Source organism: Cervus canadensis, chromosome 15 (genome assembly GCF_019320065.1).
Source record: "Cervus canadensis isolate Bull #8, Minnesota chromosome 15, ASM1932006v1, whole genome shotgun sequence".
Lineage (NCBI taxonomy): Eukaryota > Metazoa > Chordata > Mammalia > Artiodactyla > Cervidae > Cervus > Cervus canadensis.
In genome coordinates this window covers 67,747,215-67,768,516 of record NC_057400.1, presented here as the reverse complement: position 1 = coordinate 67,768,516, position 21,302 = coordinate 67,747,215, and the positions used below count along the sequence as shown (strand labels likewise).

The window sequence follows — 21,302 nt, the reverse complement described above, 5'->3', positions numbered from 1 at the left end:
TTCACTTTCCTGCATTGGAGGAGGAAATGGCAACCCACTCCAGTGTCCTTGCCTGGAGAATCCCAGGGACCGGGGAGACTGGTGGGCTGCCGTCTATGGGGTCGCACAGAGTCAGACACGAGTGAAGCGACTTAGCAGCAGCAGCATGACAACATACAAGTTCCTCAAGAGTTATGATTTTATCTGACAATAAAATGGGGGCTATAACTGGGGGGTATGAGAATAATAAAATTGTTCTTTTCCCATACAAGAACCCTAAGTAAGTCCTTAATTTACCATGACTTGTTACATGCACACCATGATGGTATGATCCTATGGAATCTAGGTCCAAACAAAACAATGATACCAAAGACAAACAAAATAAAATGGTTTCTGTTTAGGATTCTTTCTCAGGCAACTTAGACGTAAACAAGCAGAGTGACATAAAATTTAAGAATAAGTAACCGAGCAAGAAATGGAATATAGCCACTAAGGTTACACAGAATGTTGAGCGATACATTTCTGGGAAGTAGTCAATATACTGACTTTTGAATGGTGTTGACTGTTCACAATTCATAACTACATTCTGCTCTGCACAAGGCAAAGCTGATTAGCACAATGGAGAAATATGCCAGACCAGAGTCTAAAAAAACAGGTTTGGGTGTTCATGTTTAGTCACATAAACTGAAGCTTACTGAAATCCCTCTGTAAAATCAACTTATCACTTGTATGCTGTTGTTCAGTCGCTAAGACATTTCCAACTCTTTGTGACTTCATGGACTGTAGTGCCCCAGGCTTCCCTGTCCTTCATATCCCCCAGAGTTTGCTGGAACTCATATCCATTGAGGCAGTGATGCCACCCAACCACCTCATTCTCTGCCACTCTTTTTGTCTCTTGCCCTCAATCTTTACCAGCATCAGAGTCTTTTCAATGAGTAGGCTCTTCGCATCAGGTGCCCAAAGTATTGGAGCTTCAGCAACAGTCCTTCCAATGAATATTCTAAAGGGTTGATTTCCTTTAGGATTGACTGGTTTGATCTCCTTATAGTCCAAGGGACTCTCAAGAGTCTTCTCCAACACCACAGCTCAAAAGCATCAATTCTTCAGTGCTCAGCTTTCTTTATGGTCCAAATCTCACATCTGTACATGACTTCTGGAAAACCATAGCTTTGACTACATGGACCTTTGTTGGCAAAGTGATGTATCTGATTTTTAATATGCTGTCTAGTTTTGTCATTGTTTTCCTTCCAAGAAGCAATCATCTTTTAATTTCATGGCTGCAGTCACCATCTGCAGTGATTTTGGAGCCCAAGAAAAGAAAATCTGTCACTGCTTCCACATTTTCCCCTTTTATTTGCCAGGAAGTGATGAGACTGGATGCCATGGTCTTAGTTTTTTGAATGTTGAGTTTTAAGCCAGCTTTTTCATTCCCCTATTTCACCCTCATCAAGAGGCTCTTTAGTTCCTCTTCATTTTCTGCCATTGGAGTGCCATTACTTAAATCCCTTTGTAAAATCAACTTATTACTTTTACAAATGAGGATAATATCTCACTAGTCTGTTGTGAGAATCAAACAAGAAAATACACACAAAATGTTATGTAAATGATAAAGGCATATAAAATATACAGTATTCTCATTACCACGATCATTATGTACAGAAACACTGAAAATCCTTTTCTAACAATTAACTCCTAATTACACTACATACGCAATTTGGGGGTAGCCCAGTCTTAGGAGAGGAGCTGTCAACAACCACCTTTTGGTGTTTCTTTGTGGCTCTCACTGGCCAGGAGGCCTCCCCAGTCAGTCAGGGAACAGGACACAGTCAGCTGCTCCAGGGCCACAACAGTCACACAAATTAATGCCGTCACAACAAAAGGCACCCTCTGTCTTGCCCCCGGGCTTCGGACTGGCCTCGGGTCTAAAGGTACATAACTCCATGATACTATCAGTAACTAGCACACACACGGTCTTCACCAGCCACTTGTGACGGCTCACACGTGAAACAGGGCTACTCCAATTGCGATGTGCTCATGCACTCTGGATGTCAAACTTGGTGTAAAATACATAAATAAATTTAATTAATTTTTTACATTGATTAAAACTAAATGATATTCTGAATATGTTGGATTATATAAAATATTAATTTCCCTTAATTTTTTCCCCTTTTGACGTGACTACCATAAAATTTAAGTGTGTGTGCATACATATATGCAACCCCACGGGCTATAGCCCGCCAGGCCCCTCTGACCATGGTGATTCTCCAGGCAAGAATACTGGAGTGGGTTGCCATGCCCTCCCCTCCAGGGGATCTTCCTAACCCAGGGATCAAACCCGGTCTCCCACATTGCAGGTGGATTCCTTACCATCTGAGCCACCAGGGAAGTCCATGAATACTGGAATGGGTGGCCTGTCCCTTCTTCAGGGGATCTTCCTGACTCAGGAATCAAACTGGGGTCTCCTGAATTGCAGGCTAATTCTTTACCAGTTGAGCTACCGGGAAGCCCATATATGGCTTGTACTATATTGTTCGATCGCACAATGCTGGAGACAGTAGTGGTTACAAGAGCAAGCTCTGAAATCACACTGCTTTGGTTCTAGCTTAGTCTTTACACTAATAATTATATAAATGTTGAGAAAATTAAACTAAAATTTAATCACCTAATCTACAAACTAGAGATAAAAATGATATCATATGGCTATGGTGAGAAGTCAGTTCAGTTCAGTCGCTGTCATGTCCGACTTTGCAACCCCATGGTCTGCAGCATGCCAGGCCTCCCTGTCCATCACCAATTCCCAGTTTACTCAAACTGGTGTCCATTGAGTCGGTGATGCCATCTAACCATCTCATCCTCTGTCGTCCCCTTCTTCTCCCACGAAGTAAAAAAAAAATGATGTATACAACTTATTGGGCTTCCCTAGAGGCTCAGTTGGTAAAAAGTCTGCCTGCAATGCAGGAGACCCCAGTTTGATCCTTGGGTCAGGAAGATCCCCTAGAGAAGGAAATGGCAACCGATTCCAGTACTGTTGCCTGAAGAATTTCGTGGACTAAGTGTTGGCAGGCTACAGTCCATGGGATCACAAAAGCAGGACATGACTATGTGACTTTCACTTTCATACAACTTATTACAGTGCTTAGCATATACATGCTAAAAGATCCCAGGATCTTTGGACTAAATTGAATTCCTCCAAACTAGTAAATGAATCCCCCACCCCCACCCCCCTACCTACACACACACAGCTGACTTCTAACTTCCCCCAACAGGAGCCAACCCATAGCCTGAAATCAGATTAGGCTTGGGTTTAAGAAGTCTGCTTCCTCATTTTGAGAGTCTCAAGGATGTAAGAAAAACATTAATCAAGTTTTGGGGTATTAACTTAGCCTCACCTCAACCTTCCCTTTCTGCACAATCTTTTTATTCATCTCATCATCTTTGTCTCATCCTCTATAACTTCTCTTCCAAAATCTATTTCCTGCTCCCAAATCCCTAATTTCACTCCAACCTTCCTCCTCTTCTATCTACTAAGGTCAAGGCAGACCACAGCATGATCTCTATTTCACACACTTTACCTTCTCACCACGCTGTGTTCTTTGGCTTCGTAAAATGTTTACACACCCTTCCTCCCTCAGTCTCAGGCTAATGTCTCTTTCTTCTAAGCTAACAATTTCATCTAGTTTCTTCAGTCCCACCCCATCTCAAGTCATCCTGTCCTTGAAAGCAAAAACAAAAAAACAACAACAAAAATTCTCCCCTCAACCCTGTTACCTCTATGATTATCTTCTTTCTTTATGAAGCCAAACTTAAATAAGTAACCTATATTCACTGCCACCAATTCTCTATCATCGACTCACTTCTAAAACCCTTGCAAAACAGTGGATACAACCACTGTTAGGATTCTGTTCTCAAGTTCACCAATGAGCTCTTACGTCATCAAACCCTTTTCTCAGAACTCATGTTCCTTGACATCCCTGAAGCATGTGACATTGATGGTAACTGTTTAATTCTCAAGAATTATACATCCACCTATACTTCTTGAATCTCTTATTTTCTTTACTCTCCTCCCAGAAAATGGGCATTCCATAATCCCTCCACTCTTCTTATATACCTTAAAACCCAAAGCTTCAACTATAAAATCACATCTAAATCTACATCCCTACAGTGATCTCTCTCAAGTTAAGACAAAGCATTTCTTACAATCAGCATCACTGATACCTCAAAATAGGTATTTATAAAAGAGAACTTCTCTTCTTATTCCCCCTTCACACCTCCCACTTAACTTTGCCATTTATCTTATTAGCACATTGTTCTTACTGAGAGCAGTCAAAAATGTTAATTTTGCTTTGCCAGCAATCCCACCCTATCTGCACCTCCACACTCTCCTAATGCAAAACTATCATTCTAGACCCAATTTCAGTATCATTTATAACCTGGTCCGTTATGATCACTGAGCCAGGAATGACCCTTTGCTCACCCTACATTCTGAAAGAACTTGGCTCACCTAACACACCTGTGTCCTGACCTAAACAATGTCTGAATGCAGGGAATTATATATTTCTGGATGCAACACAAGAGTAATCAGAGTACTTCACACATTAATAAAGGGGGTCACAAAAAGTAATTTTATCAGCACTTACCTCATGCAAAGGTAAACATTAGGAAGAGTGACCTCCCTTCCTTTATGTACTCTAATTGGCCTCCATATCATCCCCTACACATCACTTGTACCTCCTAACCAGGCTTTTTTTCTAGAATCCAGGGCCTAATTTCCAACTACTTTCTAAATATCATCATTTAGATGACAGGGAGGCACCCTAAACTTAACATGACCCAAGGGGATCTCGGATCTTTCTCTAATTAACTTTCTTCCTGAATTTATTTGATAATAAAAACAGCTTACATAAGTTACTTTATATATTAATACTTACAAAATTAATTCTCACAAGCTTATGTATACTGTCATTCCTCTATCACAAACAAGATTTAAAAGCTTGATAACTTGTTCCAAGATCACACAACTATTAAGTGAAAGAGGCACACCTGCATACCTTGGCATGCTTGACTCCAAAGGCTATGTTCATCCATTCTCACAATGCAAAATTAGAAACCTTGAGTCATCCTTGAAATTCTCCTCACTCTCTACATCCTGCCACCCAGTCCTATCTATCCCACTATTTAAATATCTCTCAAATGTTCTTTCCTCTCTAAAGCTATGGTACTACCTCTGCTCAGCCCCTTAACAATTTTCCCCTGAACTACTGCAATAACCAGATAATTGATATTTTCCTGGGATCTCAACCACCTACACTGTTCTTTATATAATTTAAATTTAATCATGTTGCTATCCTACTTAAAATTTTATAAAATTTCCAACTATTAGGTTAAATCCAAACTCCTTAACAATTGGGCCTCTATCTCTCTAATCTCATCCCTCTCTTCTCCAAATAACACACTAGACCAGTCATATTATACGATTTGTCTCTCTTAATGTAGCAGTCCTGATTCCTTCCTCGGAACATAAGGTTCCCTTTCTCTACTAATGACTTCTAACCATACTTCTAGATTTAGTTCAAGTACGACCTCCTCCAAGAAGTCTTTCTTATCAGCTCCAATCCTTGCCCCAACAAATTATACCCTCCTTCCTCTGTACTCCCAGAGCACTTTTCCCTTACTTCTAACCCCAAACTCATCACAGATTATTCTAAGTACTGTATTTCTGTCCCTTCCTGACGGAAAGCTCTTTGAGAACAGAGGTTCTATATTAATCTTATATCCCTAGCATAACTTTTGGAACAAGCACTCTACTGAATGTGTACCAAACAGCATCTTTGAAAAGGGATATCAGGCTTATGAAACAGCACAGAATGTCTAAGAATGTCAGGAATCAGTCTTCCATATTTGCTGAGGGGTAAATCAAACATTACCAAAAGAGGGCTGATAATCAGGGAAATCAATTAAGGATAACAATGTATCTAAAAAAGAAGCAAAAATCAGAGAAGTCATAGATAAACTTTAGGGAGAATACAATGAAATAATTAAAAGAAAAAAAAAAAACTGATTTCATAGGGCCAATAGAAATGCTATATATATATATGTACGGTTTCCCAGGTAGCTCAGTGGTAAAGAATCTGCAGGCCAAAGCAGGAGACACGGGAGATGCGGGTTCAATTCCTGGCTAGGGAAGATGCTCTGGAAAAGGAAATGGCAACCCTCCAGTATTGCCTGGAAAACGCCACGGAGAGGAGCCTGGCAGGTTACAGTCCATGGGGTCACAAAGGGTTGGACATGATTTGACAACTGGGCAATCACGCATATATATAGTCAGCATTCTCTTACACCAATTTTGAAATGCCCACTGAAAGTTATTTCAGCATTACAAATAAACTCTGGGTATTGCGAAGGTAATGAAATTCAACTTCAAAGATAACTACAAATAATCTGATTTTTCCCCTCCCTTATCTTGACTAAGATCAATTCTCAAGGGAATTCCCAGGCGGTTCAGTGGTTAATATTTCACTTCGCTACCAAGGCCCGGGTTCAATCCCTTGTTGGGAACCAAGGTCTCCACAAGCCTCCCTGCAACCCACGGGGAGCGGCAAAATAAAGAAATAAATTCTTGGAACCCACATTTCCTCAGCAAACAAGTATCCGTGTTCAGCGTGTAAAGAGACCCAGAATGACGTAAGTAAAAATCACGGTCAACCGAAAAGTTTGCTTGCTCCACTTGCATGATGCTACAACATACAATATTATAAAGCCTACCCTCCCACTCAAGACGGACTGAATTATGGCTGTCAGGAGGTAAAATTCTGCCTGGCGAACTTTAAGACCTGCATCCACAAGGATCTGAGGAATGGGCTAAGACAACGTTCAGTCAAGAAAGTTCAGACACTATGGAGGCCCGCAGCTGGTGGGAGGCCGCTACCCACGTGTGCGCGCCAGCTAGCCCCGCGGCGTCTGCTTCCCGCTCGGCGAGTGGAGAGGGGGAGGGGCGCCCCTGGCGGCCCCCGGTACTGGCGCCCAGACCAGGACGAGGTCAGAGGAGGACGCTCCCGAGCCTACGACAATATAACAATGAATGCCCGTTGGCCACACGACACTACCTGCTTGCTCGCGCGAGATGGGCAATTACAATCCACTAGCGGACCGGCCAGCGTCCCGACGGGAGCCCGGGCCCGGCCTCGTTGATTCCCGACTCACCCACAGCGCGCGCGGAGCTGGGCGGACACGGAGCGCTCCGCCCTCAGTCCCGCCCAGTCCGGCGAACGTGGGATTGGCGCCGCCCTCAGCCAATCCCCGGGCAGCGCTTTCCGCAAGGAGAGCTTCCGCCAGCCGCGCCGCGCTGCGCGGCGCTGAGGCTGACTACTCGCATCCGGCCTGAGGAGACGCCGCCTTCGCCTCCGCGGCGCTGGTACTGCTTCTGTCCGGCTGCCGGGAGTGGGGCGGCGGGTGAGTGGCCACGAACGGCCGCAGGGGCTGTGCTGCTCCCTGGTGCCGTGGGGAGCTGCTGGCAGGCGCTCGGCTTGAGGGGAAAGGTGGACTTTGGCTCCATCCGCGGCGCCCTGCTGGCGATGCGAGCCAAGTGGCCCCCACGACTTGCTCCCAGATCCCCGTCGTCGCGTCCCGGCTCTGACGGGATGTGCAGCTCCGAGAAGAAAGGGGTGGGGAGTCGGGACGGTTTGTCGATAGCACAGCGGCATTTGCTGAGCTCCCACTACCCGGGAGCTCCGACCGCTGGGGAAGGCTGCCCCTTGGCTGTGTAGCGGGCGGTCGCTGGGTTCCCTGCATCCGCGAGGGCAGCGCCGAGAGGGTTCTTTGCTCTGTGAAGTCATTGTTTGCCAGTCCTGAAGTGGCGCGGCGGACTCCCTGGAAAGGTTTTCTGTCCTGGGGTAGGATCAGTCTTTGCCTTCCGCCTCAGTTGTAGATTTTAAAGTCTTTCGAGCATTTAAAAAGAAATCCTGTCGCAAGTGGGGGAAGCACCTTGTGTGGTGGCATGTTCTAAGTACAGTTTATAGCATATAAAAATTATATATTATGTGCGGTGGATATTTAGACTGGAAGACATATTTACACGTTTAGATTTGAGACTTGATGTTTTTAGTGTAACCAACTTTCATCACCGTAAGCCTATAGATTTTTGGAGGGAGAGGGCCACTGTACTCTGGAAATACTTGTTGGATGGAGTTAGGAGAAATTTCCTCTCTCAGTGCTAACTCTGTAATGGAAAGGGTTTGTATATTTTTTACTCAGAGCTGTTCCCAATACAGTGTAGCACTGCCCCCACCTCCCCATCCCTCAATCTCAGAAAGAAAGAAAGGGGAGGGGGAGGAAGGAATGAGAAAAAACCAGTATTTTAGGGACGGTGACCAGAATTACAATGTGCAGAAGAAAGACTCCTTGTTTTAACCTAATTGTATAACAAGATTGAGAGAGAAACCTTATTCTTTGACCATGTGAAATTTCCACCTCGTTATGTTTCTCTCATTTTCAGTGTTCCTAAAGGAGCGATTTGAACTCTGACCACTATATGTATACATTGTTAGGTGTAGGAAAGAGTCTGGCTACTCAGAACAGACTGGTTTAGGTTAACTTTATTTATTTTTTTTTAATATTATTCTGTTGGTAAACTTCCTGAGTTTTCACTTTGCTCTCGATATAAGAAAATGTAGGTTTTCTCTTTCAGTTTGAGTTTTCCTGCCCATGGCTTCATTTAGTAAAACCAACATGCTTGAAGACAAGCTTTAGGAAAGGAATTTTAACTGTTTATTACTTTCAACAAGAAGCATAAAAATAAGTCTTGTTTGTCTTACCTTAGAGTCGGATGTGAAGAACTATTGACCTCCTGGACAGGTGGAAGTAGCATATTTTGGAGGGTCTGTTCTATTCAGAACGATGAGGGGGAAAAAAAAAGTAATCCCAGTAACACACTTATTTTGTCATGTCAAAATTAGGATTATTTGGGTTTCCAGTTACATCAGTGTTGATTCATTTCATTGCTTTTCTGCAGCGCAAACATGAATGTTGGCGTTGCCCACAGCGAGGTGAATCCGAATACCCGTGTAATGAACAGCCGTGGTATGTGGCTGACATATGCATTGGGAGTTGGCTTGCTTCACATTGTTTTACTCAGTATTCCCTTCTTCAGTGTTCCTGTTGCTTGGACTTTAACAAATGTTATACATAATCTGGTAAGAATTTCACCTTATACTAAACACTTAAAACCTTAAGGTTTAATGATTTTTCAGAGACTGGGCAAGGAAAAAATGGGGAATTATTGTTCAACGGGTAATGGTTTGTAAGATGAAAAGTTATGGAGATGGATGGTTGTAATGGTTGTATAACATTGTGAATGTACTTAATACTGTAGAACTGTACACTTAAAAATGGTTAAGATGGTACATTTATGTTATGTGTATTTAAACAACTTTTTAAGAAGCTTAAAGTTTTATATTAAAACACATGACTCAGTTTTTAAACAATTTGAGTTATATAAAATGTGCCCATTTAAAGTGTACAGTTCAGTGATTTTTTTTGTATCTATGACAGTTTTGAAGAATTCTTATCTGGAATAAGATATTTTTCTATCACTTTATATTTAAACATTGGACCCTTTTTATAAGTAAGATCTTTTTTTTTTCTCCTGTTGGTTTTATAGAATCTGAAAAAAAAAAAGGTCATTTTAGCAAAAATTACAAGATGCTTTAACTCAGACTACTATAATATATTGATTAACCAGAATGCATCGAAGTAAGTATGTTTTTTGGTTAACTAGAATCTAATGAACATCTTCGGTTTAAATCCTTGTTAAGTCTTTCTAAATTGTATAAATATACTTTTCTGTTTCAGTATAGACATTTTGAGTTTAATCTGTCTGAAACTATTCAAAAACTTATGGTGCCTTAGCTTGTTCCTGTTAACTATTGCTCTTTTGTATTATATGATAGCTCTACAAAGTACTAGAGGTTATACTGAATACTGACAATATTGGGCAGCTCTGGAAATTGACTATTTAAAAATAAAAAACCTGATAGTGACTTTTCTTGTCTTTAACCAACTATTAAAGTAGAATGCAAGGGGAGAAATCTAGTTATTTGAGACTTTTAATTGAATCCAGATTAACTCTGTATTTGTTTTAAATATACCCAAAATGAGAAACTTAGAACTTTAAAACAGAAAAGTGTAGGAGAAATAGATTTTTTTTAATTAGTATGATTTATTTTAAATCTTCTGGAAAGTATATGAAGTTGGCTGTTCTTGCTTATTCATGTCCAGCTCTTGTGACTTGGTGGTCTGTAGCCCACCACGCTCCTCTGTCCATGGGGTTTTCCAGGCAAGAACACTGGAGTGGGTTGCCATTTCCTAATCAAGGGGATCTTCCTGACCCAGGGATTGAACCTGCATCTCCTGCATTGGCAGGTGGATTCTTTACCACTGAGCCACCTGGGAAGCCTTGAAGTTGACTGGAGAAGGACAAAGATGATGTGGTAGAAATAAATGAATGTCCAATTAGTTTATTTTATATGATAGATGTTGAAAGGAATGTTTAACACTATTTTTAAATAGTGATCTCTGAAATATTTGATGCTAGTCATATCCCTTTTATTGCAATTCTTTTCCTTTGACTTCCATGGGACTGCTTTTTCCTGGATATATTTTGGATCCCTCCTTTACTACTTCTCTTGCTTCTCTTTTCCTCTCGAGTATTGCTGTTACCAAGATTTTCTTCTTCATCCCTTCTTATGATATATATTCTACCTAGGTTACTTCATCTATCTGTATTTTCAGTTTCTACATGTTAAATGATGATGACCATGTTAATACTGCCAGATCACCTTGCACCTTAAAGCCAAACAAGTATAAATTACACTCACTCCTGATGTATTCTTTGCCACCCACCACAGTCTGTTCCTGGACTTTGTTCCTAATCTAATCTAAAGGCACCACTATCTGTACAGCAAGCCAAGTCACATAGCTGAATGTCAAAGGTAAAGTGATTAATGTAATGTATCATCCAAACCAAGACAGTTTTGAGAGTAAAAGAGAGCTCTAGTAATAACAACCTTAAGAGAATAAGTATAAATCAGGACTACCCATGCAAACTAGTACATATGGTCACACTCGTCTTAGGGTAGCTTTTATTTCTTTATATTTCACAGCCGTTTAGTCAAAGCCCTGTCCTGTTTTACTGTCTTCAGCTTGATCCTAATGACACTGCTGTAATTCATGCCCTTTTTTCCCCTCAGGTAGCTTACTCCTACTTGGTTTCCTTGATGCTCCTTTACTCTACTTTCCTTCATTCAAGTTTGTCAGAGTGATATTTTTAAAATTCATGTTTGTTCAAGACATACTGTTAAGTCTCTCAGTGATTCTGTTGCATTCATAGTAAAATGCCAAGTTCTTTGTGTGACATACAAAACTAGTTGAAAATAGTACAGAGGCAAGAAAGAGACCCAATCTTAACACATCTCCAAACACAACTATGATCTCACAATAATGAAAATCATCTCTCACCTTTCTGCTTTGACTTAGGCTCTTCTTCCACTATTTTAATACCCCTCCCTCCTTCCTGCTCTGCCTGGCTGATTCCTGCTTGTCCAGGCAAACTTCTCAAGTATCACCTTTATGATATCTAGGAATCTTGGAAGCTACAAAATTCCCATGCTGCATTCTTTTTTCATGTGTTTATCCTACTTTTATAATTAGGAATTTATCTCTTTTCTATTTTTTAACTCCTATATCTTTAAAGACCTATTTAAATGTTGCTGAATAAATTATGTCTGTTCTCACATAATTTTCCCTTCTCCAGTGGCACATGTATTAAATGAACTTTAGAAGTCATCTGCTCACTTCATGTTTTCAAGTTGGTTGACTGAGACTGAGACACAGTATATGGCCATGGACAAAGGATGAGTAATTGAGAACATGTTGGGAAGTAAACTTCCGACTTTTAGTCCTCCATACAGAAACCTGACTAACCAGCCATAAATGTAGCGATTACATGATGCCAAATGTAAATTTCTTTTGATGTTAACCTACATTAAACCAATTAAAAGTGTGAAATATGCAGTGCACGCTTTTTAATATGGAAAAATAGACCTAATTGTTATCCATGGTTAGAAAAAACATGGCCTCTGTCTTTATAAACTATATACTAGAAACCTACAGCAGTTGTTTTTACTTAGAGCTACAGTTCACTCATAGAAGTTTTAATACTTAACAAAGTTCTTATCCTGGCTTTTAAAATGAAAGAAAACTCTCTTCACTTTGAGTCAGGAAATATTTGTTAAGGGCTAATCATGAGCTACATACTTATTTCCCTAATTCTTTTAATGTGTATATAAATCATCACTAAAATTTTATAGAAAAATTTAATAAAAATAATGGAGTAGAAGATAAATGGCTAGATAAGATTTTTTTCATTAAAAAGAATACATAAAGTAAACTGTTTGAATATTATCTTCTAGACCCTGGTGAGTGTGTGTGGTTTGAAGGACATAATGACAGAATTATTTTTTCTCTTCAATAACTTCTAATACATATACGGTCTAAAGCAGAGATTCTTAACTTTTGGGGGTCATATTCTCCTGAGAATTTGAAAGCATAGAATTTCTGTTTCATACTCTGTTTTAAAACCAATGTGAAAATTATTTCCTTGTGCTTACAAAATAAACATTCCTTGGTTTAATGTCATCTTGGCTTAACATCTAATGGTTGCTTTGTATGAGTCCCTGTTCCTGAGGTATTCAGACTAATGGGAAAACAAACATTATATAAATAACTTCAATACAATGTATTGTGCTATAATAAAACTATTTTCAATAAAATTCTATATATGCACATAGGGAAGAGGTTAATTAATGCTAATGTGAAGGGCTTCACTAAGGAATTATCATTGAGCTGAACCTTCAAGAATAAGGTAGTTGACAAGGTACCATCAAGGCTTTTGCTTTGCATTTCCTGTATTTCATTATACCTTTGACAGAAATTTCTGTCCTAGTTGTTTATGCATATCTTTTTTTTCCTTACCATCTCAGAAGATTGAACTTTAAGGGGTTGCACATGTCTTGTTCAATTTCATATATGTATACAGGTCCTGTGTTCTATACATATTAGCCACTTATTAAACATTTGTAGATTTACATCCAGTTGAACATGAATCCATGCTTCTGTTGCTTATGTGTTATCGCAGGTAAACAACTTCTAAACTGCCTAATGGAATAACTAGGAAGTAGGTAGATTAAGCTTTAAAGAAGGGCTGTATTAACCTATTAATAATGTAAAATTTCAAATCACTATGTTTTCTATTTTTTCCATATATTTATTAAAAGTTGAAGTTAAAAAAAAATGATATCACATCATGACTTTATTGGTAAAACTGTTCCACAGTAATATATGTGCTTTATTCTGTTACCAGTGCCTTAGATGGTAATCCTGTTAACTATAAATCTAAGTGGATATCTCCAGGAAACCAAATCTAGTATACATTGTTTTTTTTCCTAATTAACCACAAAATTAGATACTTAAACGTATCACTGGCCAGAATGGCTTTTAGTAATTTTTTTTACTTTGATTTTTAAAAACTACCTTCTAAAAACACTATTGAGTTACAGTGGTGATTTTAAAAGCAGATTGTGTTGAACATTATACCTAGTACATCAAACCATCTTTGTTTAAATCATCTTGAAAAAGAACTATTGAGACAAAGACTAATGTTAAATATTTTCAAAACAATTTTCCCTGATACAGTTTATTATTATATTTGTCAATTTATATGTTTTTATCATTATATAAGTATCATCAGACTTACTAAGATAACACTCTAAACTTTCCTACACACTGGAGATAAGGTAATCCTATTTCCTAATAGGAAATGTATTAGAAAATCTAAATGTAATGATGCAAAGTTACCCTAATGGTACTTTTCATTTATTTTCAGTTTAATAAGAGATGAAAACAGGTTACTTTTGGTTGACTTATAGTGGTTTTCACCAAATAATATTTCCATATAAGCCCACAGAAGTTTAGTTTTACTATGAAGAAACGGCCATAGTCTTTCACAATAATATGAAATCTTAAAACTTGAGCTGTTAAGTTTATTATGCTCTGTCAGTCTGACCATCTTAAATGCTTAATGACAAATACTCATTTTGTATTTGATATTAACTTTATACCCCCTTGCTTGTTTTTCAGGGGATGTATGTATTTTTGCATGCAGTAAAAGGAACACCTTTTGAAACTCCCGACCAGGGTAAAGCAAGGCTCCTAACTCATTGGGAACAACTGGACTATGGAGTACAGTTTACATCTTCACGGAAGTTTTTCACAATTTCTCCAATAATTCTGTAAGTGGTGGAAATTTTCAGGTATGAGGAGGTCTGGATGAGATAAAGCCATTCTTTTATTAAATTTGAAATAGAAACATTATTTTGTTGAAAACATCTATCAATAAATAGTTACTTCATAGAGAATATAAAATACAGGCAAAATTTTTAACAAACTGATAAAACCAGTTTTCACTTCAGTCAAACATATATGGAGACAACATTACATGTTTCTCATTATGCCAAGACGTTCTAGAATGTACAAGTCAAATATATTCTAGTTCATTTTCTTAAGCTGCTTGCAAGAAAACTAAACACATAATCTTGTTCTTTTGTCCACTATCAGATTAATCTCTCTCAACAAAGATTTGGATGATATCAGATGAATTTCATTGACTACCTGCCACATTTGAATGCTCAGACTCCTTGGGAGAGACAGTATGGTTTAGAGAAAACAGAAGTTAGGCTTTCACTGTAGGACAGACCTGGGTTGAATCATGTAGCTGTCACTCAGCCTGCTTGGTTTGCTCATAAATAAAATTGTAGCCAACGGTACCTAACTCAATCTGATGATGTAAAAAATATATGAGATAATATCTATCTGTAAAGTATCTAACCTTATATCTGGTATCTGATTTCCTTCTAATTTCTGATATTCAGGATCCTCCACAAAATGGTTCCTACTTTATTTTTCCTTTATGTGAATATTTTACCTTAACCCAACTCCCACCTAGCTACACTCTTCTAAGCAGCATTTGTTAAATATGTTATGTATAATCCTATTTCTATGCCTTAGTTCAAGTAATTTTTTCCACCTGAAATGCTTTCTTCTTTCTTAATATATCTGTCTTGTTTTTCTTTCAAGATTTAAATTGTGACCATCTCAGTGAGGTCTTTTCCTTAGCAACCAACCTTCAGTGAAATACTCTGCTTTGAACTTCCATAGTAGTAGTTATATATCCCTTATTTATGCCACTTTATATTATTTCTCTATTATTTTGTTTATTTCTGTAAAGAATTTATAAGTGCATAGACTGCTCTGAATTCTACACTCAGCTGCTTGCATACAATAGATATTTCACATATATCCCAATAACTCACCCAATCACAAAGAATATATATAATTACATATCCATTATAGAATCAGTGTGGTCTGCAGTAACTGGAAAGACTTCTTAGAGGTGTTGTTGTTGGTCTGTTGCCAAATTGCATCCAACTCTTCGTAACCCCGTGACTGCAGCATATCAGGCTTCCCTGTCCCTCACCAGAATTTGCTCAAACTCATGTCTATTGAGTCGAGGCATTAGAATCCCTTAAAATGAAACTGAAGGTAGGTTAGGTGTTACATTGAAGTTTAAGATAGGGAAGGCATTTTCAAATGAAAAGAATGAAGTAATCATAAAGTAGTAGATTTCTTTTACCTTATGTAGATTTTGTTCCACATAAGAGGAAATTTTTTAAGTTTTTAATTATTTTAGCCTGACATAATATCAAAAGAAAAATATGTATGATCTAACAAAGAATAATGCAATAACAAGAATGATGGCTATTCAGAGAGCCCTAAACTTGTATTTTAGCTGTACTACCCTCTAGCTATCTGACTTTCAGCCATATTCTTGAAAGTCTCAGTGTCCTCATCTATAACATGTTGAAGATTGCATTATAATACAGTTGACCCTTGAATAATGTGGGGCTTATGTGTGCCTAGCTTCTGTATAGTTAAAAATCTTGAGTATAACTAGTCAGCCTTCTGTATAAAGCACAGTACAATGCTTTATTCTTTACAGTCTTTACATCCTGTTTATATTAGGATACTCTTTTGGTGGCTTCTTGATGTGTCTTCATTCTGATGTACCCTTGGGTCAAACTTGGGCATTCTGAATTGATGATTTATGGTCTTAAAGGTGACTTAGGCTTCTTAAAACAAATTCTCAGATATTGGATATCCTGAATATATACACACAGATGTTCAGTTATAGAAAAACGCTGGAATCTTACAGTAATGTCTTTCAAGCTGCCAATTATACTGGTTATATACCTGTTCAACTACAGTATGGAGAAAAGAACATCAAAAGGGCAATAAGTATTTGTTTGCTTGCGAAGATGCTATTACAAATTGTACTAATGCTCTAACACCTTGTTTTTCACAGCTTTACAGCAGTGGCTTTTAACCTTTTGGTGGGTCACAATAAACCATTTGAGAATATGATGGATGCTTTGAATCTGGATCTTCTCTTTAGATATATACACATTAATACAAAACTATACTTGAAGTTTCAAGAAGCATAAGAACCCTAGTTTGAAAGCCTTCTGCTTTAAAGGATGCTAAGTAGTAATTGTCTTCCATTAAATACATTTTACACAGTTGCAAAAATGCAAAATGTGTATATATGCCTCTATTCAACCAATGTTTCAGTCTCAATTAAAATTTATTTAGGCCCCCAAACTAAAATGTTTGCTCTTGTTCTAGTGCTCAAAAAAAATGGTTCTACTTTTAGGTATTTATGTTTCAGTGGCCTTTTCCCCACCTTTAAATATTTAAAGATTTCTAAGCACTTTCACTTTTAGATATTTTATATATATATATTCTTAACTTTTGTTTCTACAGATATTTTCTGGCAAGTTTCTATACGAAGTATGATACAACTCACTTCATCCTAAACACAGCTTCTCTCCTGAGTGTGCTAATTCCCAAAATGCCACAGCTACATGGTGTTCGGATCTTTGGAATTAATAAGTATTGAAATGTTTTGAAATGGAACAAAAAGTTTTACAGCTACTGAGTTTTCTGTAAGGAAGGAGTGGTTAGTAAACTGCATAATGTGAAATGAGAGGTAGCTACATTGGAAAGCCAGTTGCTAGTTCTTCCTAGGCTGTTTTGAAGTACAGATTCTTACAGGAAGACGCCTCTGTTTAATGCATCTTGTATCTTTCTGAAGAGAGGCTTTATGGGCAGGCTGGGCAGGCCCAGCTTATAAGTTAAATGGCTGTAAAGTAAGGGTGTAGTCGATAAATCCAAGGAAATAGAGATTTATAAGAAACTAAGTCTGGCTTAGCTTATAATGAATGGGCATTATGTTCGGAGAAGAAAATTTTCAATCATTCAGTCGTGGTCAGTTTAAGCCGACTTACATGTAAACCAGAATCATCTCTTTACAGGTTTATTATAAATTGTTTTTACTACCATACATATTCCTCTTGTGTTATATAAGAGGATATATATCCTTTGTTTTAAACAAACCAATTCCTACCTTATGAACTTTTTTGCTTTTGCAGGCTCAACATTGTTTGATAAATGAGTTTATTTTTACATTTATTACTGAGTTCATGAAAGTCCACTTTCATGACTGATTGATGATAGGAGATAGTCAGGCATCTTAGAAGCAGCCTCTGAGCTGGCCTTCTAATTTTGGAACAGAGTGGGTTTTGCTGCCTTTCCAGATACAAGGCTGCTAAACCAATTAAGAAAACAATTTATTTTTCATAATTAAAGTATATGGTAACTTAAAGTCTCTGCTTATTTGGTGGAGCAATTTAATTGTTGCTGTCTGCCATTCTTTAGTAAAGAAAATTAAAATGGACAACTACCTAGCCAACCTGTGATCTGGCAGAAACTGCTTCTCTAGTAATACTATCAAAGTAAATAATGGAGTGTTCTTGAAGCAGGTCTGCAGTAAAAGATAACATCATCTTTTCTTAGTCCTCGTGCTCTCAATCCCCATCATTTACCCATTCATATTTTACCTTTCAATATGTGAGTCTTAGTGTAGATAACTCAAAATAGTTATTTGGAAATAACTATTTCCAAAGCAGAAACCATATTGAATTTTTGTCACATAGAGAAGCTTTCTATAGCTGCTAATATTAATTCCAAGAAATAACTATATACTACTTTGAGAAGTAAACATGTCAAAAAAAGTTCTGATATGGAATGAAACTGAAAAACCTAGTAACATTTGTAAGCAAGATTGAGTGAAAAGAATTATAAAACCAACTTAAAAGTCAGTTTGTTTCAAACTGACTCTTAGGGGTAATGATCATTGTTTTGTATTTTAAAAGTGTTGAGTTTAGAAAATCAGTTGTATGATAATGCCTTTGTATGTTTGTATTTTTAAATAACCAGTAATCTATACTTTAATAAAATTCTTCTTTGGTGTAAGTTTATTGCAAAAGCTTTCTAAATTCAGTCATTAGGTTATGCTTAAATTTTTTGCGTTTTAAGCAACTGAATTTGTAAAACTGAAAGTGAAAGTGGCTCAGTGGTCTCTGACTTTTTGCAACCCCGTGGACTATAGCCCATCAGGTTCCTCTTTCCATGGAATTCTCCAGGCAAGAATACTGGAGTGGGTAACCATTCCCTTCTCCAGGGGATCTTCCCAACCCAGGGATCAAACCTGGGTGTCCCACATTGCAGGCAGATTTTTTACCATCTGAGTCACCAGGGAAGCCCTTGTAAAATTAAGGCAGCTAAAAAGTATTCTTTCATTTTTCTTCATTTTAAAGTTTATCTCAAAAGGCTTAAACTTTTTTCCACAGACTTCAGAGACAGAAATCTGCCTCTAATATAGGCCTTCTGTTCTTTCCTCTACTTTAGCCCTTCAGTGTGTTAAAAGATACTTATTAAATAGATACTTGAAGGCCCACTCCATTGTAGGAATTATTTTAGGTATTGTGGATACAGTTTGTAGCGAGACAAACCAGGTCCTTTCCCCTATGTGCTTACATTCAAGTTGGAGAACAGATGAGTAAAGAAATACATATTATTTTACATAGTGATAAATGCCATGGGGGGGGGGGTGGCGTGCGTGGAACAAACCAGTAAAAGGCAGGGAAGCCTGCCTCAGAAAAGTCTTCCATAAAGATCCTAACTAATGCGACATTTAGACAGAGTCTTTCCTGATGTAAATGAGTAAGGAATACAAAGATCTGGGGAAAGAGGCTTTCCACTACTGGTGATGACAGGTACTAAGGCTCTGGGGCAGGAAGGAGGTGGTATGTTTGAAGGATAGTCACTGTGCCTGGAAAGGAGTAATAAGCAACAAGGATAAGAATGGGAGCAAATGAGTTCAGAGAAGTAGGTAGAGGTCGATTTTATTCTTAGCCTGACAAAGCCATGAGAGAGTTTTGCACAGGAGAGGAAAGGGATCTGGGGTTTTTGTGGTGGTTGGGGTGTGTGTGTGTGTGTGTGTGTATGTGAAGGTCACTGGCTAATATTGGAAATAAAATGTAAGGGAATGGGAAGCAGGAAGGACAGTTGGGAAGCGACTACAGGCAAGAGGTAGCTCAGACTAGGGAATTAGCTGATGCAGTGGTGAGAAGTGGTAAAATACAGGATACACTCAGCAAGAACAATTCACAAAACACTGATACACTGAAAGTAAGTAGGGGGAAGGGAACTGAAATAACTCATAATTTTTTAGCCTTAACACTTAGGTGAGTGGTTGAATGGTAAAGATGAAAACTGTTCCTAATTTCACAAATTTGTACAGTTTAGTGTACGATAAAACTTTTTTAAACAAAATCTATAATGACTATTATTTGGAATAAAATCAATTGCTATGCTATAATTGCTCCTAATTTCAAGTCAGGACACACAATACCAATTTCTAAATAGGTCTGAGTTCAAAAATGCTACTAATTTTAGCATGCATTGATGACTCTTTACTGCATCAGTTATTACTTTGGAGTTCCAATGGTAGTTTTTTATTTCCCTCATTCCTTCTACATGTATTTACTGGAATTCTTTTGTAAGGAAGATTTTTCCCTTCTCTACCATTTATTTATTCAGTCATTTATATTATGAGCTCATGCATGCTTTATTCTTTGTTTATAATCCATTATAACACTATTAATTTGTTGCTCAAATAATCCTCCAGCTTTGACCAATGGGAGTTCCCAGTGGAACTTCCAAAGTTAACTCCTGTATTCTTTTCACTTGCCCCATCTTTTATTTTTGTTTTTAAGCACAGAATGGTATTTGTTAGGTTTATGTCACTATTGTCTGTTAAACTAGAAAGGTCTTAAGGGGCATAGCTGTCTCTTTAACTAATATCTGTGTGAATTAGCCTTATAAAACTATGATGCCAAGAGTTGGAAAAGACCTTCAGTTCAGTTCAGTTGCTCAGTCGTGTCTGACTCTTTGCAACCCCATGAATTGCAGCACTCCAGGCCTCTCTGTCCATCACCAACTCCTGGAGTTTACTCAGACTCATGTCCATCGAGTCAGTGATACCATCCAACCATCTCATCCTCTGTCGTCCCCTTCTCCTCCTGCCCCCAATCCCTCCCAGCATCAGGGTCTTTTCCAATAAGTCAACTTTTCGCATGAGGTGGCCAAAGTATTGGAGTTTCAGCTTCAGCATCAGTCCTTCCAATGAACACCCAGGACTGATCTCCTTTAGGATGGACTGGTTGGATCTCCTTGCAGTTCAGGGGACTCTCAAGAGTCTTCCCCAATACCACAGTTCAAAAGCATCAATTCTTCGGCGCTCAGCTTTCTTCACAGTCCAACTCTCACATCCAAACATGACCACTGGAAAAACCATAGCCTTGACTAGATGGACCTTGTTGGCAAAGTAATGTCTCTGCTTTTTAATATGCTGTCTAGGTTGGTCATAACTTCTGTTCCAAGGAGTAAGCATCTATTAATTTCATGGCTGCAATCACCATCTGCAGTGATTTTGGAGCCCAGAAAAATAAAGTCTGCCACTGTTTCCACTGTTTCCCCATCTATTTACCATGAAGTGATGGGACCAGATGCCATGATCTTAGTTTTCTGAATGTTGAGCTTTAAGCCAACTTTTTCACACTCCTCTTCCACTTTCATCAACAGGCTTTTTAGTTCCTCTTCACTTTCTGCCATAAGAGGCTATGTAATTCAACCCCACCCTTTACCTTCAAATTTCATTGACCACTATGCCTCTGTTCAGTCCTTAGAAAAATACAAGGCTGCATTTTTGTAATGGAATGTATAACCTGTTTTACATTTAGCCAAAATTTAAT

At 38.3% G+C, this 21,302-nt stretch overlaps 2 protein-coding genes across 8 annotated transcripts in view; one reads left to right on the top strand and one right to left on the bottom strand.

The window, feature by feature from the left end:
- The window catches only part of PMS1 (PMS1 homolog 1, mismatch repair system component), a 105,938-nt gene extending 98,715 nt beyond the window's left edge, over positions 1–7,223 (bottom strand). For all 4 annotated transcript variants that reach the window (XR_006273106.1, XM_043487549.1, XM_043487551.1 and 1 more), the window contains exon 1: positions 7,083–7,223. The gene's annotated coding sequence lies outside the window, so the exon portion shown is untranslated. The remainder of the gene's footprint in view (positions 1–7,082) is intronic.
- Positions 7,224–7,293: 70 nt separating this feature from the next.
- On the top strand, positions 7,294–18,459 carry ORMDL1 (ORMDL sphingolipid biosynthesis regulator 1). 4 transcript variants are annotated; one of them, XM_043487554.1, is made up of 4 exons: positions 7,294–7,428; positions 8,987–9,167; positions 14,170–14,321; positions 16,909–18,459. In XM_043487554.1, the coding sequence occupies exons 2-4, from the start codon at positions 8,994–8,996 to the stop codon at positions 17,042–17,044; spliced, it is 462 nt and encodes a 153-aa protein (XP_043343489.1). In that variant the 5' UTR covers positions 7,294–7,428; positions 8,987–8,993; the 3' UTR covers positions 17,045–18,459. The 4 variants fall into 4 exon arrangements, with proteins under 4 accessions (XP_043343489.1, XP_043343490.1, XP_043343487.1 ...); XM_043487555.1 differs by having other exon boundaries at positions 14,170–14,342; positions 16,909–17,041; XM_043487552.1 differs by lacking the exon at positions 16,909–18,459 and adding an exon at positions 16,451–16,791.
- Positions 18,460–21,302: the final 2,843 nt, after the last annotated feature.